Source organism: Stenella coeruleoalba (assembly GCF_951394435.1).
Source record: "Stenella coeruleoalba genome assembly, chromosome: 4".
NCBI classification, from domain to species: domain Eukaryota; kingdom Metazoa; phylum Chordata; class Mammalia; order Artiodactyla; family Delphinidae; genus Stenella; species Stenella coeruleoalba.
In genome coordinates this window covers 131,771,018-131,788,734 of record NC_137149.1, presented here as the reverse complement: position 1 = coordinate 131,788,734, position 17,717 = coordinate 131,771,018, and the positions used below count along the sequence as shown (strand labels likewise).

Here is a 17,717-nt window from a genome sequence, read left to right as displayed (position 1 = left end):
TATCTTTATAATTAATCCCATCACAATGCCCCAGCCATGACCTAATCTAACAGTAATTATTTCCCAAAGGTGGCACCTCGAAATACATCACATCGGGGGTTAGAGTCTCAACATAATGAATTTGGGGGGAGGAGGAACACAGACATTCAGTCCATAGATGGTATTTTTATAGTTTATCTAAATGTAAATACAATCTGAAGTGAAAGATTAAGTATCTACATTTTCTATGTTGAAATAAGTGAACTGGCCACAGCTGCTCAAGAGCAATTAAGGAGACCTTTAGATTTGAGATGATAGAGGAATAAAGTAAGGGTTGGGAACACTTTGCCATTGGGCAAAGTCTCTAGATTAATTTTATCCAATTTGTAAAGCAACTAGTGATCATATTTATGGCTATGGTTGCAAATACCCCAAAAATGCTTTAAAAAGGGATATGTTAATGAGAAAGGTGATGCCCATGCTGAAGACAGGCCTCAGACTCTACGGAAATGGCCCCTTGTTATAAAACGTGGGTGTCTCCCCAGGGAAGTAAACTTTTACACATGCTGTAGAGAAAGAGGCAGAGGTGCTACTCAGGGTTGCCTGGGCAGTGATGCTCCTCCCTTCCAGAGACTTCCCCTGCCCCTTTCCCTCCTCCACACAGGACAAAGATGGAATCTAGCTGGTTCTATTTGGCTCCTGAACCTGGCAGGTTCCAGTTATCTCTAAGTTTGTGGAAGTTATTCCTGAATGGTGAAACAAGCTCCCAGTGTGAAAGGACTGCGGTGCAGCAGGGAATGAGATTGTAAGGCCTGGCAACACCATGCTGTGTCAATGGTGTGTCACCGAGCGCTGAGAGCTCCTGCTGGAAGGTGGGGCTTCAAGGCCAGTTGGCTTCAGATATGCTGCATTTGCTCCTGGAGCTCACATCACAACTGCCACTCAGATTCCTACCTGGGTTCACTATATTAACAATTCAACCCTCCCTTACAATGGTATTTTCCTGCCAAGTCAGACATTATCTTTTAATTTATAAATGGTACCTTCCTGAAGGCCCTGTCTACTTTTTGATTGGGAAATATTTGAGGATGTTGAAATTGCAAGTTTTGGTAAGACTAAAATGCTTTTTATAAGTAAATCTATCAAGTTGTCTAGTTTAAAAGTCCAAAACATCATAATATGTTTCTTCTATCAAAAAGCACAGACTTTTGCAAAAAAAAAAAAAATCTCAAAATTCTTATAAACAATGCTTTTCCTGTCCATCCTTGAAAGCTGATTTTCAACTTCTCTTCCTTAACTTACTTTAACATTGAATTGATTTCTTTCCTGGTTGTCATTTTAATCTTTGGTCTTGATCACTGTATTAGTTTGGTTGTCATTTAGATTTTCCTCTCAACTCCAAAATACATTTCATTTAATACCTTTTACTTAATTACTTAATTTTACTGTCAGTAGATTTTCTTAGAACTGAGTTGTACACCCCTGGTATACATGTTTATATTTCTCTACATCTGTAGCATCCATCCATCCATCTAGCCTCTCACCTATCCATATGACGACTCCTCTGAACCATGGAGAACTAGCACCACATGGAAACCTACTACAATTTACTTTATAGATTTTTTTGAAGCACAGTTATAATCATTAGAGAGACAAAGGACTTAACTGTTTACATCAAGGTTTAAAACACTTTTAAAAAGAGGTTTATTATAGTTTTCGGCCAAACCGAATTGTTTAAAGCAGAGTTCACATCTGCCATTGTGTTTTCCTGCACTGAGAGATTTCACTCTAAGAGAGCTTACATGTCACTTTCTCAGTTAAGCTTTTTTTGTTGCCACCAGCTTATTTCCATTCTGCTTTCATACCGTGCTTTTCTTTGTAGGATTTTGCAAATATATTTAAATAATTACTGGTGAAATTCTTTAACGCCTATCACACTACTAGATTATAAACCCCACTAGAAAAAAGACCATGTCTGTCTTGTTTATTTTATATCCTTAGCACCTCACATGGTACTTGGTATACAGTAAGTTCTCAATAAAGGTTTGTTACGTTGGTGAGTGGATGAGGTTGAAGTCACTTTCACAGATGGAAAATTATTTTGAAGAAGCAGCAGCAGCAGCAGTAGCAACGTGTCATTACTGCATTTTTCTTCTGTTTGGTGTATCTGAATAATTGTGAAATCGCTCTTCCCTTGGGCTACAGCGTCACAGGAGAAAAACAATTCAAAGGTGCTAAGTACTCTGCAAATGTTTAACTCCAACTGGGAAATCAACACTGGTTACAGCAGTAATTTAAAGACAGATAAAGCTCTGAGGGTCAACACCAATAGGATACTTTTGGGCACTGTCTTGCTATTAATTCCCAGAAAGAAAATGCTTTGATAAATGCACGTATTGGCTGCCTACCATGTAAAAGGCATGCTACTTGGCTTTACAATGTGTATCAAAAAGCCCCTGATTCAAACTATTACCTGATTGGGAAGTTATAGGAATGCACGGAAAAGCTAACTAGAAACAAAAGTAAATGCTAAGTACGAGGGCAAATGATTGGTATTGCAAATGAAGAGTAAATGATTCGTATTACAGGCATTAAGAGAAGAACTACCAACAGACAGACTGGAGGGGGTGCAGTCCATTTACACGGGCAGAGAAGAGCAAGACAAGTGTTCTAGATATAGATGAAAAGAAGTGGGTGGGCAAAGATGTGGCGAAAAGGAAAGCCAAAAGTTGTTCAGCGCGATGAGCAGAACAATTTGGCTAAAGTAAAGGGTTCATGCAGAGGGACGCAGAGAGATCGGTCACGAAGGTAGACTGACCCATAAAGTAAAATTATAACTATGAAGCTGAAGAGGAAGAGTATTCTGCCAGCTTCTGGGAAGCCCCACACAGACACATGGCATAATTCGAGCAATATAAAATATTCAATGATGATAATATCTTAATAGTGCACAACGTTTTGTTTCAAAGTAATTTCATCTATTATTCACACAAAAATTTTTTTTTCTCATTTTACAGAGATGTCACTGTATGCCAATAATTTTAGATGAGTTCGTTGTCTCACGGCAGAGCTGGGATTCAGAGCTACATCTTTGGCCCTGGCATCTTGCAGGAGTAAGCAGGATTTGTCAGAGTGAGGAAACCGAAGCAGGAAGAGGGCCAAGTTGTTTGTCTGTTAATGCAGACTGGAAAGGATAAGAACTGAATGGATTAACATAGGATATGGGGATTGACATAGGGGATGGGACATGTACAGTCCTCACTGCGTTCTGAAAGCTGCTTTTAATTGCAGGCAAGTATGAACTACTAATCCGAACGACTGGACATTTAAACATGGAGCTGATCACATGACTATTATCGGTTTTAAGACAGCAGACTAGACTCACAGACGTAGAAAACAAACTTATGATTACTAAAGGGGGAAGGGGGGAGGGATAAATTAGGAGTTTGGGATTAACAGATACACACTACTATATATATATAATAGATAAGCAACAAGGACCTACTGTATAGCACAGGGAACTCTAACCAATATTTTATAATAATTTATAATAATTATTTTATATTTTATAATAACCTATAAGGGAAAAGAATCTGAAAAAGAATACATATGTAATGTATAACTGAATCACTTTGCTGTACACCTAAAAGTAACACAACATTGTAAATCAAATATACTTCAATTAAAAAACAAGATGGCAGAATAAATCTATTTTTTTTCTTTTTCTTTCATTTTGCCAGAGAGCTATTACTGCTTCTTTAATTCGCAGGAATTTTAAAAATCAAATCACAGTCTAACCACTAGGTTATAATCCCAGAGGCCTTGATGGTCATCTGTTTTCTAAGAATCAAATGGTTAACTCAGAGAGTCTTCATGGCTGTTTCTTTCCACTGATTGTGCTTTGAAGGTGCTTGCAACCAGTTTTATTGCACTGGCTTTTAAAGTTCTCGTTAACATTTATTTTATTCTAATACAGTCATCCTCCCTTCAGCAGTGAACTCCCAGTCCCACATACTGTACACAGTGCTAGTGTAATAGCTTGAAAGTGCTTCAGAGATTTTACACAAAAGTCTTTTGAAATTGTGCTCAAACTGAAGAATATATCTTTCTTCTTCCTATCAGTTTATCTTCTTCTCTCAGGAGAATTTTTTTCTTTTATGAAAAGGTTCCCAAAATGAAATGCTTCTATCCCCTCCCCGAGAGATTGTGATCCGCCCTAAAGGCAGAGTGAAAGAAGCACAGAACCTCAAAGATAGCAATGCACTGATGTCTATTGCCTTTTAAGTTCCTGCCTTGTTAAATCAGAACCACAGACAAAGAAGCAATGCACATCTTATTCAAGAAATCTCTATTGGTCTCAAGCAAAACTGCATTGCCTAGCATTGTGATGGATGGAAAAAGGCTAGACCTGTTTTCATGGAGTTAAAATCTCAATTCTCTTTCTCTTTCCGTTTTTTTTTTTTTTTCCTGTTTCGAGGGTTTTTTTTAAATTTTTAAAAAACTTGTAAGTATAGTACATGCTACTTAGTAATCAGTCTCTGTCAAGAAAATTATTCATTTGGGCACTGCCTTCACTAGGTGTAACAGAAAAAAAGTTTAATGCCATAAAACAACAAAAACATAAGGGCTCATAAATTATATACTTTTGGTAAATAACAGGATCACGGTGGGACATGCAAAACAACCTACTGAGTTCTTGCATTTCTTGTAGGTACCAAGGGGAATTTTGGGGACAAGATGGAGAAGCCTTATCCAACGAAAGGGAACTACTTCTTATTGATTTTACACAAGAGGCTTCAAGATTGAGATTCTGTTTGGAGACGGAAAAAAAAAAAGTCTTTGCTGCTTAAAAATAAGAAAGTTACAAAAACACTGGCCTTGACTTTATTTTTTCCTCTTTCTAATCAAACGTTAACCATTCTTCCATGTCCAGATCATATTTTATCTGAAATAAGACCTTCTCTGACCATTCTAGAAAAATCACCCCTTGTCGAATGTACTTAGTGTTTGACTCTCTTGGTTTTACTTCATGACACCGTCTTACATTTTCATGAAATCATCCGGATGTCTCGCTCTGTCAACTAGTTGATAAGCACTTGATATGCAGAGAACATGTTTTACTTGATTTTGCATGCTTCTTGCCACAGAGAACCAAGGGCAGGTTCTTTTCTAGGAACTAGGCAATAAGAAAAGGGGGACAACTATCCCTCACATGCTGCCATCCGTGGTTGTGGCAGAAACTCTTTGTGCCTACCGACAACCATGCCCCAAGGCCACAGGGGAGGGTCCCCCAGAGTCAAAATGGCAACGAAACAGACTGTGCAGCTAGAGCAAACTCCAGCCAGCAGGGGTCACTCTCTGAGCCCTGGGGACAGGGGTTGGACAGTCAGAAACTTTATCTGTAGGACAGCGCAGATTCCTCTGGGGAGAGGTAGTGATTGGAAAGTGTGACATGTGGTTTGCCCTTTGGAGCAGGATCCCTGACAGATCCAGAAGGTACAGGCCTCAGTATCCAGGCCTCAGCAGGAGGTGGGAAAGTGCGAAGCAGGAGATCAGGGTACAGGCAAAGGGAGAGACCCACTTCCCAAGGGGAAAGTGGAATGCAGGCTTGAAAGGAAGGTAACAACCGATTCATAAGGACGGAGGACAGCAAGCAGGTGCCTGGGAAGGCATCCTGGACACCAGCCTAGGACAGGAAGCTGCCTCTCACAACTCGCAGAGGCATGGGAAAGGCTCCCAATTCCAGGAGTTTTCAGACTGGCTCAGAGATAAGGCTGCCTTTTCCTGCCTCTCCTGGCCTGTATTTGGCCTCACATGTATTACTTGATTGGTTTCTTTCTGTTTCATTTCTCTTAATCTCAGAAAGCCACACTCAGAAATGCTGCATATATACTATCCGGACCAATGCCAAGGAGGGTTAATGACTGTTTCACACTTTCTCATTCATTCTGCCACACCTCTAACACCTCACATCATTTCCTTTCATAAAGAGATTACCTTTATGAAAGAAAACAATGTGACCCCCACTCCCCCTCTCTTCTCTAGTCAGTAAATAATGCCCTCTCCTTTCCTGGTCTCTTTTGGGCCACAGGTACAGCGTTGCAGAAAGAAAGTACAGGATGCCGGACCAGATGATGTCGGTTTGATGCCAGTTCATCACTACCTAACTGAGTGACCTTGGGCAAGGCAGTTACCATAGAGACTCACTCTGGGAGGCAAATGATATTTATTTTAAAGTTTAATTCAATTTTTTAAAAATAAATGAATACATACGTATCACAAGGTCTGACTCATGGTAGGTGCTCAACAGATGAAATCTGAATTTGAATTTCAAGCTATAGCTTCTTTCTGCTTATTTTTCACAATCCTTTACATGTGCAGTCACACTATTCTTATTTAAATCCCCATCCTTCTTAAGAAGCATGATTTTGGATTTCTCTCAATTATTCTTTCTTTTAAAGCCTATACCTATCATAGCAGTAGCTGTCAACCCTACTTTACATTAGAATCTCCTAGAGAACAATTAAAAAATAACAGTGCCTGGGCTCCCACCTCTGACCAACTGAATCTGGAACTTTGAAGATAATCACAAAATCTGCATCAAACAATAAATGAAAAAGTAAGGAGAAAAAGAATGACTAAAAATGCTTAATTAAAACCAGACCAAAAGAGAACTTAGTTATTACACATACTATACAAAACTCCAAGAGGGATTTGAAAACACTCACCTTTGTTATTGTATACATCTAAGTAATTTGGTGCTGAAAAAATTGTAATGAGAGAAGGGAAGCCTGTTGTTTGGCTTTTCCTGTACATGCGGTACCTAAAAACAATAAATACAAGTCAAAACAAGGCTAAGTATGGAAAAAAGATGATATCAAAATAGACATTTAGAAATAGAAAATTAAAGTTAAGTTTTACTATTCAAAGAGAATTCAATTATGGAGGCACTAAAAATTTTCTCTCTGAAGTCTGTTATACACAGACATCAATCCATTTTGAGGGTGACAATGGAGACGCACAGTCATATGTACAATTTCAAAATAGGTCTTTTCTAAGTTTAGCAGACCTGGGAGAGAGTGGAATTCAGTGAAAAATCAGAATTCATTTCCATGTTGAATAGAGAGGACAAAGGCTGCTTTTTGTACACAGATACCTGTACCTACCATGTTTTTCAGAAGTTTGCCAATGTTTTTAACATAAATAGATTAAATAAGCAGTGCGATATACAAAACTTTACCACTAATAACCAGGCTGATTATTCTATTTGTAACAATATTCTGTCATGGTTATATAAATCCATTTTGCCTAGACCAAGTGATTTGCTTTTCAGAGAATGTCTGGTTAAATCTGTGGGTTTTACGAGCTGAAATTGTTTCTATTTTAGAATTTTATTTATTACCAATCTCTTCTGGTGTCTATAGGTCAAAGATTATTGTCTCAGCAGGGAAATATTTAATCAATCAGTAATGAAACCTCTGCAAGATGTTTGGAAATAAATTAACAATCCAGTTACTTTTCTTTCACTGAGACAAAAATAGGACTCTAGTCCTCAAATCAAAAAATACAGGAGATTTGGTTCTTTTCCATCAAGGTGAAAATGTATCTCACGACTTCTATGTGACAGATTTCAGGAATATTAGTTTAGAAAAATTCCTAAAGTGCAAAACAAAATTTTATCATTCCTTGGTTCTTCTGCGTCAGTTATTTCTGGCAGACTAATCATGCCTAAATTAGCTGGGGTCTAAACAGGCCTCAAATAGTACCTTTAGATAGATTAAATAACGACTTTAAAGTTTATAATTTTACAAATATTTTGATACTACTTTTCCCAAGAGAAAATACCCCCTTAAAAATCTTTTGAAATGTCCTAGAAGTATTTATTCTGCTTATGGAACTGAGCTTTGTTGGGGGAAAAAATCAGAATGGAAAAGATAGTGACGCTCTTAATCCTGGTACCTTGACTTTATAAACTCTGCCTGATTATGCCTACTTGACAGCAAACAAAAACAAAGAATCTGGATGACATAATCTCAACTTTCCCCAATGAATCAGTCAACTGCTCATTTTAAACAAATATACTTGTTGATTTTAATCGACACACTTAACCTGTTTTCAAGTAAGCAGATGGATTTCAGGTCTACCATGGGATTAAGATAAATCTGCTTAACATGTTCAGTTGGGACAGTCAGCCAAAAAGCAATGGTGACACCACTGCCCTGAAAAGTGAAAAAAATTATCTGAGGACCTGATTGGCTGGGTATATCAATAGGTTACTGCGACCATTGGCTACAAGAGCAGTGAGCACACAATATTGGATCAGTTCATACTTGCTGACTGATTGCTTGAAAAAAGCTAATTTTGAAAACAACAGGATCTGCCTTGATTCAGAATCATCACAGGTATGGGCTTACTTCAGAATGCGGGCATCTGAATTCCCAATTTCAGTGCACAGATTTTAAAAATAAATGTTCCTCCTTTTCAGAAAACTTAGAATATGAAGGAATGAGCTTAAGCTTTTGAAGGCAAAACAATGCCTTTCAGTGGAGCATACTGGGAAGGGTATTGGACTTCAAATCCTAGAATTAATTATGCTTATTTCTCCCTATGCCTATCTCCCAAATGTAGATTGAATGTACCATCAAAGTGCATATCTGATATTTTTTAGATTTCTAAATCCTTGGAATCAGTTTACATTTTTAAAATTTACCAGATATTACAAAATCATGTTATGTATTTGTTAGTTAGAATATAGGATTTTCCCCATCATTTGAATGTCTCTTGTTTTTGCCCTTTAAAACTTGGGATCAGGAATGATATCCTTTAAACAAGAGTACAACATGCAATACCTGTTAAATACGTATGTGTAATTCTCATCTACATTGCCAACCAAGACTGAAAAGTAGCGGGCAATTTACTCACTTATGGGACAACAGTAAGAGCGGGAATTGAAAGAAATAAAAGGAGGTGGCCTCACAGTGCTTAAGACAGCCAGGTGAAAATTCTACCTCTTCAAGCTAAAAACGAAAGGACTTTAAAGGGGACTTTACAGCACTTCTGCAAACCACTTATTCCCCAGGACCCTGCCATATCTGTGTCACCAGAAGGCAATTTTTAGGTCTAATTCCTTCAGGGAGAGAGCTTGGCAAAGGGAACCTCCACTGCTGAGCATATGAGGGACTGACAAAGGGCAATGCATGGTTTTCATAAACCCACAAAACGGCTCACCCTGCGTCTTGCGCTTCATGGGCTCGGAGTATAGATAACAAGTTATTGTGCTGTAAGAATTCACATACAGCCGGGTAACTGCCAGAGACAAAAAGAAAAGAGAAAAGTATCTGTTATGAAATCATCAAGAGTAGCACATTTATCTATAACATCCAGATTTATGTGACTGGATCAATTATAATCAAACATACATCATTCATGAAACAAGCCTCTTGGTTCTAAGGACAGGTTTTCCACTGTGGCAGAAAAAGTACCTATAGCTATACTTTTTTTTTTTTTTTTGAAGTATAGTTGACTTACAATGTTGTGTTAATTTATGCTGTCCATCAAAGTGATTCAGTTATACATACATATGTACATTATTTTTTTCCATTATGATTTATCACAGTATATTGAATATAGTTTCCTGTGTTATACAGTAAGACCTTGTTGTTTCTCCATTCCATTATTATAGTTTGCATCTGCCTATAGCTGTACTTTTATTTATTTATTTATTTATTTATTTAGGCCGCACCACATGGCTTGAGGGATCTTAGTTCCCTGACCGGGGTTCGAACTCAGGCCCTCTGCAGTGGAAGCACTGAGTCCTAACCACTGGACCACCAGGGAATTCCCTACAGCTGTACTTTTAAAGGGCTGGAGGTGTGTGAATTGGAAAAAGAATGCTGTCATTATATAACGACACTAGAAAAGTATCCAACTCATAGAGAAAATCAATATTATTAAGTCTACATCTAAACACAAAGTGAATGGAAGCATAAATATAACATAAGAGTGGAATTTAAAGTATAAATCCCAATTTTCTGAAATATAGCATTATTTGTATTTGGGTGCCTGCTTGAGAGCTTGACAGAAAGGACTGAGCTCGGGAGTGGGAGAGAGTAAGTCTTCTGAAAAGTCAAACTGTCAACTTCTTTATGGGTACATCAACTGATTATATCATTCAAAATCTAAACAGAATTATGAAATCCACAAGATTTAAAAATGTGTACTTTAAATGTGACCAACAGAATTTTATCTTAAGACATTGTTTCCTGTGACTTAATAAAAATATCAAACATACAATCAATAGGATTTTGTCTGTTAAGAAAGTCTCAAAACCAAAGATGAAAACGTCATTAAAAATGAAATTCAAATTACAAACTAAACTTGAAAGACCTTTTGCAATCCCTTTATCTCTGCTCCAAGAATTTTTAATGAGAAAAATGTACGTCATAAAAATGAATAAATTTTAGATAGTTCAAATCAAGAGACAGCAAACCAATGCTTGTTTAAATATAAACAAACTACAGATATTCACTAGAACCTAAACTACATATACTATAGGAAACAACTCACAATTATAAAAATAGCTCTTTGGGGAAATAATAATATATGTCACTCAAATAATTAAAAAAAAGAGAAGATGAAAGTCATTTCTATGCTACAGATTTTGTAAGAATTCTCTGATTAAGAGGAAAAAAATACCATTAAGATGGCATATCACTGTAGAGATACTGATTATAAAAAGGATTCAGTTCTTTGGCAAAAGTGGGATCTGAAATCAAAAATAGTCTTTGTGCATGTGCAACATGTGCACACATATTTGTGTGCATGTGTGTGTGTGTGTGTGTGCGCGCACGCGCACATGTGTCTTCGAGAATATTCTAGCAATTTGCTAGGGAGAGAGAAAGAGGAGACATCCATGCCGCCTTCCCTTCTTAGTGTTCCCAGGTCATCCCAATAAATAAACCACCTAACTGATGAACATGAGCATGATCCACAAATTGGAGGAGATGGGCCACCCAGAGTGTCTACATGGAAACATGTCCACATGGTACCTAGATCAAGAGTTGGCCGACATGTGCCATCAAAGACTTCTGTTCTACTTTGGGAAAAGGTGAGTATATCACTTTTCCAGATCAGTGTGTCAACGAAAGAGACCTTAATATCAGAGACACTGGTTGGTCTTCAAAAACAGCGCATTTGCTTGTACATATTAGCTACAAGATGCCCAGACAAAGGGGGACAGAGTAGCGGAGGCACTCAATAAATGTTCCCTCCCTATCTCTTTAAGCAGTGTACTTACATTTCTTGTGCCCTCAAAATGCTTCTTTAGAAAGACACTACTGCCTTGTTGTACCACTGTAAGACAGAGGTTGTTTGTCTATGTTTGTCACTTTTTCCCTTGTACAAATGGCTTGGTTGCTCTTTTTTATCTATTTTTTTCCTTTTAGAAGAAGTTACCTAGTCTTATGAAAACATAATTTTGATATATTTTCTTCATGCTAAATTTGATACCCTTATGTGTTTAAGCTAAGTTTTCCCCCATGGAAATATACATCTTATATTTAAAGGAAATCTGAAGAAGATAAAATTAACCTAGCTAGGTTAATTTGCTAGGTTAATAGCTTTAAGTGAGGAACACTTGATTACTTGGAGCGAATTCATTTTGAAGAAGATTTTTAGAAACGTAAAAGCATGCATACTCAAATACTTGAACTTTCTAAGAATTACAAACATTTTTCTAAATAATAATTTCTTGAACAATATTAGGAAAAAACCCTCTACAACATTTTTATGCTTTTTAATGGAAATGATGATAAACCACAAAGCGTTCAGCTGAAAAGCATTAAAAAAGATACACGTAGAATGGTAGGAAAAGCAGAGTTCAGAACACCTTAACATCATAGGGAGAGCTGGAAAATCATTAATTCACCAATAATTTATCAAACACTAATCGGTGATTTTCTTTCCATTTGTTATGAGACACAGGGAGGGGTGGTATGATAAGTGCAAGGCATGGTTTCTGTCCTGAAGATATAATCTAGGTAGCAAGGTAAAACATATTTTTTTTAATTAAGAAAACTACATTAAAGATAAAATAGTAAAGCTTTGTAGAGAAATTATAAAGCAAAAAAGAAAGCATGTGGGTCTGAGGAAATCTTTTTGAAAAACATCTATCTTGTAGTAGTTTTTTTTTTTTCCTTTCTCTTTTCATTAATAAGGTGACACTTCTGAGCCCACCAAGAAAAAAGAGCCTTTCCTCCTCCAGGCTGATCAGCTCAAGCCGGGGCCATGGCCTTCTGAGCAGAGGGCGGGCTGAACCTCAGTCCCACTCATCCCTCTCCACAGGGGTACCCTTGTCAGGCACAATCTAACTGTATGAGTGATTCTGCTGGAACAGTTTTTTTTAACCCTATGTCCTGAACATGTCTTCTAATGACACTTGCTTCAAGGATTGGTGAAGGCCAGTGATGCTTTCAGCTTTGTGATATTCATTTACCAGCATGCGTTGCTGTATTTGGGAAAGAAGCTATTGTAGTCTTTGAAAATGTTGGGTTTTTTCTATTGGAATATGATTATTCCTTAAGCACTAGAAAATGCATCTTCTCTGAGTAGAAAGGGAGGTGGAAATTTCCATGGAATAGTAAGGATCCTTAGATTTGGGTTCTTATTCCACTTCTTTGAGCCTGAATTACCCCATTTGCAAAAATGCAGACAGTATTATTTATTTCATAGAATTGAGAGGAAGATTAAATGAAGTAGCAATATATGTAGATGTCCTAGCCCAGTGCCTGGCCCATGGCAGTAGACATTCAGCCACTCCTATTTGTCTCCTCACTACCACAGTGTGGAGGTAAGAATGCGCCACAGAACGTGAGTCAGCAACCCCAGATTCCAGCAGTAGCTGTTCCATTTGTTAGTTGTGACTTGTGTTAGACCTTAGAGGCAATAACTTATGGGGATTAGCAGACAGGCAAGGGGTTAAATTCCGCCAAAGGAAGGAAAGGAATAGGGAGGAGACTGAGCATGAACAAAGGTAAAGAAAGTAGAAAAGACAAAAATGTGAGAAATGATAGAAAAAGTGGCTGGGCATTAGCACGAACAGCTATTATTAGACTCATTCTATTGCTTCTCTTATTATTTTTGTTTCTTGCTATATTAAACTCTATTTTAGACCTTGAAATAAATCTTGTAGATTTCAGATGCTTTAACCATGATAATAGCCAGCAGGCATTATTAAAATGCCTTTTTATGCTTCTATGCCTTTGCATCTACTTTCCCTGAGTTTGTTTGTTCCTCTGCAAAGGCCCACTCTTCTGCGAAGCCTTAGCTAAATTATCATTTGTGAACCCTTCCCTTCAAACCTACCTCACCCTGAGGTGCATAAAATTGCTACATCCACTATGTTCCCATAACATATGAATCTAATACATCGCTTGTCACACTGTAGTGTAATTTATGTTTATACATCTGCTCTCCAGCAATAGCGAATGCCTTAAGAGACAGACACTGTTTTATTTGCCTTCATATTCTAAACGCTCAGCAGCAATTTGTCAGCTCACTGAAACTCACACACAACTGTTGGAGGAGCCTCAACAGGGGCAGTTATACAGGTGCGAGATGCAAAGGGTTTCCTTCCCTCATTGGCTCCGGCGAAGCAGAGGCAGGCAGCCTGCAATCCCTTGCCAGTGGACCAAGAGAAAGCCTCCACCCGCCTCCTTGGTGCCTCACCCACTCTCAGCCTGGTAGTATGGAGGACTCGCCCCCCTTCCCAGCTCCTCCTCTGCTTCTTGGGGCCTAGCAATGGGTTCTTAGCCCTGGGGTGTCCTGGCACTGCCCGGATGCTGTCAGGCCTATCTTTTCCTAGGACTTGCTGTGTTGTTTTCTTTGCCCCAGGTTCTCCAAACTAATTTCATTTTGCCCACTAGGGATCAAGTCTGGAAGGGCTCCAGCCCTTCCTGCCAGAACTTCACCAGAGCTCAAGTCCTCAGCTGCCAGCTGCCTCAGGAGCAGTGAGCAATTTTTATTTAAGGCAAACTTTTTACTGAAGTATAACATCTTTACAGAAAGTTGCACCAATCAGACGATTACAAGTGGACACCCTTGTAACTAGCACTAAGATCAAGACAACGAACATTACCTGAACTCCTCATATGTCCTTCGAGTCACCACCACCTCCTCACTAAGGGTAACCACCATCCTGGCTTTTAACCTTATAGACTTGGTTTCTCTAATGCTGTACTCTTATTTCAATGAAATCACCCAGTACGCACTCTTTAGTACCTGGTTTCTTCCACTCATCATTATACTTGTGACATTCATCCATGTTGTTCTGTGCAGTTTTTCTCATTCTCATTTGCTGTATATAGCTGCATAAATATACTACAGTTTATTATTCATTCTACTAAACAGACATTTGGGTTGTTTCCATTTCTTGGCTATTATGAATACTGCTGCTATGAACAATCTTGTATATGTCTTTTGGCACACATGTGTACACATTTCTAGTGGATATAAAAATAGGAGTAGAATAGCTTAGTTATATGAAGGTTCAGCTTTAGTGTATACCAAAGCTGCTACCTGTAATTTGGGATTGGGGGTAAAGTGAGACCATTTGGGTAGTCATCTTTCTAGAATTCCCAGAGTTTTTATCTTCCTCATATTTTTCACCACTTCCCTGTCTTCAAGAGCCTCCCCCACTGATTCTGGTTGGATATGTTCTACTCATCCTTTAACACTTAGGTCTAATAACATTTCCACCATGAGTAGTCCCTTAAACCCCATTCATCCTTGTGTGTGTGTGAGAGAGAGATAACCTCCACATTTATCACAGAACTACTCACCTTGCAATTTATCAGTTTCTATTTATTGGTCTCTGCCACTAGACTGTCATTCACTCAAAGGCGGGGACTTTACCGATAAAACCTTACGGAAGGCATATATAGTAGGTGCTCAGCTAATATTTGTTAAATAATTGAATGAATGAATGAATTCTCAAAAGGTTACCCATGAATGGAACAGTGTGAATTGAGGGGAGGGGACAGGAAGGTGCTGTGAAATCAGGTGTGATTTCGACAGGCTAAAATTGAAGGTCTTGAACTCAGAGTGGGAGGGAGGGAAGGCAGGATGGTCTAGATGCTGGTTATATTTTAAAGAAAGGGTCAATAAGACATGATGACTGGTTGGTGGTGATTTCAGCACAAGAAGAAAAAGCAAAGGTATTTGCTAGTCTGTGTGACTGGGAAAATGAACTGTTAATAGAAACAGAAAAACCAGGAGAAATCTCCAGTGGGAATTAAGCAAGTGGGAAGGTAAATAATAAACCTTTTCAGGCAAGGTGAGTCCAGGATAAGGTGACAACGGAACATTTAAGATAAAAATTCCAGCAGAAAACTAGGCATAGAGAATTCGAGCTCAGGAGAGATAAAGAGACAAAGGGACCAGACATAGATCTGGTAATCTAACCACAGAGTTCAAAGTTTACAGTGAAGCTAAGGGAATAGATGAGGTTCCTGGGAACAGTGTGAAGAAAAATGTCAAGAGCAGGAGGAAGACAAAGAAAGAGGCAGGAGAAGAGTCAGGGATCTGCCTGATAAGTCAGAGGAGAATCAGGATATGCGGAAAAGGAGGAACCAGAGCATTTCAAGGTGGAAGGGGTGGACAAGAGTGTCAACTGTAGAAGAGAAGTTGGGTTGCTTGTGAACAGAAGAAAGGCTGTTGATCTGTGATTAAGAGACCAGTAGTGATTTGAGTGAGCTGCCATTTGTAGCTTCAAAAACATGTTTTAAGTGACCGTCAAGATATTCTTCAAATCTCAGCATATAGAGGAACTTTAAAATGGCTGGTTTAACTCACTTCTTCTGAAGCAAGCTACACCTAGAACACACAGCTTACAGGATGCCTCCAAGGTAAACCACCCAAAGCACCAAACCTGGCTGACGGCTTCATTTGGTCTCCATGAAAATGAAATTTTACCTCTGATTTGTCACAGTCCTCACGAACTTTTATACTCTAGTGCGTGGCTGCTTCCAGCATCTTAGTTACTTGAACATTATAGGCACTGAGTATGCAAACTCTGGTCTAAGGTTCTAAAGATGATGGTAGCACTGGGGCAAAAGCAGAGTTCTTATGGATTCCTTCCTCTCTGCTACATGGACTGTCTTCTATAACTCATGAGCAGCATTGGCAAATTCTTACAGATGCATCTATCTGTATAACTTCTTTTTTTTTTTTTGCGGTACACGGGCCTCTCACTGCTGTGGCCTCTCCCATTGCGAAGCACAGGCTCCGGACGCGCAGGCTCAGCAGCCATGGCTCACGGGCCCAGCCGCTCCGTGGCATGTGGGATCTTCCTGGACCGGGGCACGAACCCGTGTCCCCTGCATCGGCAGGCGGACTCTCAACCACTGCGCCACCAGGGAAGCCCATATAACTTCATTTTATTTAAATCATGGTCCAGATAATACATTAGATCATGGATAGGGTGGCATAGCAATTTAAATATACAAACTCTACAGACACATGTGAAATAAAACTGGGAGTTGTGGATCAAACTAACTGCCAATAACTCAAACAGGTAATTGTCACCAAGTTCTTTTACCAATTTTATTGTTCCTTTGTGCCCCTCTAGATCAGCTTTATAAACCATGACCACAGAGGTGGCTTGACACCTTCAAGATGACACTAAAGACAAAACAATCAAAAAGCTCTAGGAGAATGTGTGAGTCGTTTTTCTCTTCAGATAAAACAATCCACACTGCTCTGCCATTTCTCAGAGTACATAGGCTGTAGATGTTGACAGTCAGCATTTCTCATGGCTAGCGATCATTATCTCTTAAGAACCTCTAAGGAGAGGAGTTAAATAATAATTTTGGTGAGAAGAAAATTGTGAAAACACGCATAATCCTCCCATTATCTAGTTGACGGACTTTATGTCTGACGTAAACACATCTGTGTCTATATTCACAAAACAAAAAAATACAATAACTTTATATAAGTTCAGTACAGGACTTTATTTAGAATATATTTGAACAGCTGACTCAGAAAACTAATAGAGGAATGTTATACTATGAATTAAAGATTAATGCAATATGGCTTAATATCGAAATCAAGAGGTTTATATTTTATTTGATATTGTATTATTGAAGCACAACTCAGTGGTATCAAATAAGTAATTTAAACATTCCTGGTATAATTAGGGATTTGACACCAGATTTGAAAAACTGAACACTTGGCTTTGATATATTTCAACAATACAACTTTTCACTAAAAGTTGGAATGTCTTTAATAAAAGACTACTCTCCAATTAACTAATTACTGAAAAGAAACCTTAGGTTTTTCAGAAATACTATACCATGACTCTTAATTTTAGCCAAAATTTCCAAAACATAGAAATGAATTATAAACTTTCTGATAAAAAAGCTTGGGACAAACCTCTTTCTTAATATTTAAAACAAAAACCATTCTTTGAATGATGCTTTATAGTGTACAAGACTTTCTGTTCGCAAGCTTCAATTTCTCAATCACATCAACAGATAAAGAAAAGGAAACTTTTTCCCCCATAAGGGAAACAATGTATGGAACAAAATTTTCCACCAAAATGTTCCAGAATAAACTCTGATCAATGTTATGCAGAAGGATGATATCTGCTTACTCTAGAGACGAAAGATAGGTGGTTGGATGCATTTTACAGAGTTCTTCCAGCCTGGTCATTAGCTTGGCTGCCAGGGCAGGAATTGAGTGTA

General features: G+C 38.3%; 1 protein-coding gene across 3 annotated transcripts in view; it reads right to left on the bottom strand.

Annotated features, from left to right (window-relative positions):
* PPP3CA (protein phosphatase 3 catalytic subunit alpha) overlaps positions 1-17,717 on the bottom strand; it is a 298,560-nt gene that overhangs the window by 47,035 nt on the left and 233,808 nt on the right. For all 3 annotated transcript variants that reach the window (XM_079921013.1, XM_079921014.1, XM_079921015.1), the window contains exons 7-8: positions 9,208-9,285; positions 6,708-6,802 (exon numbers count right to left, since the gene is read on the bottom strand). In XM_079921013.1, coding sequence (XP_079777139.1) covers positions 6,708-6,802; positions 9,208-9,285 — 173 coding nt within the window. The remainder of the gene's footprint in view (positions 1-6,707; positions 6,803-9,207; positions 9,286-17,717) is intronic.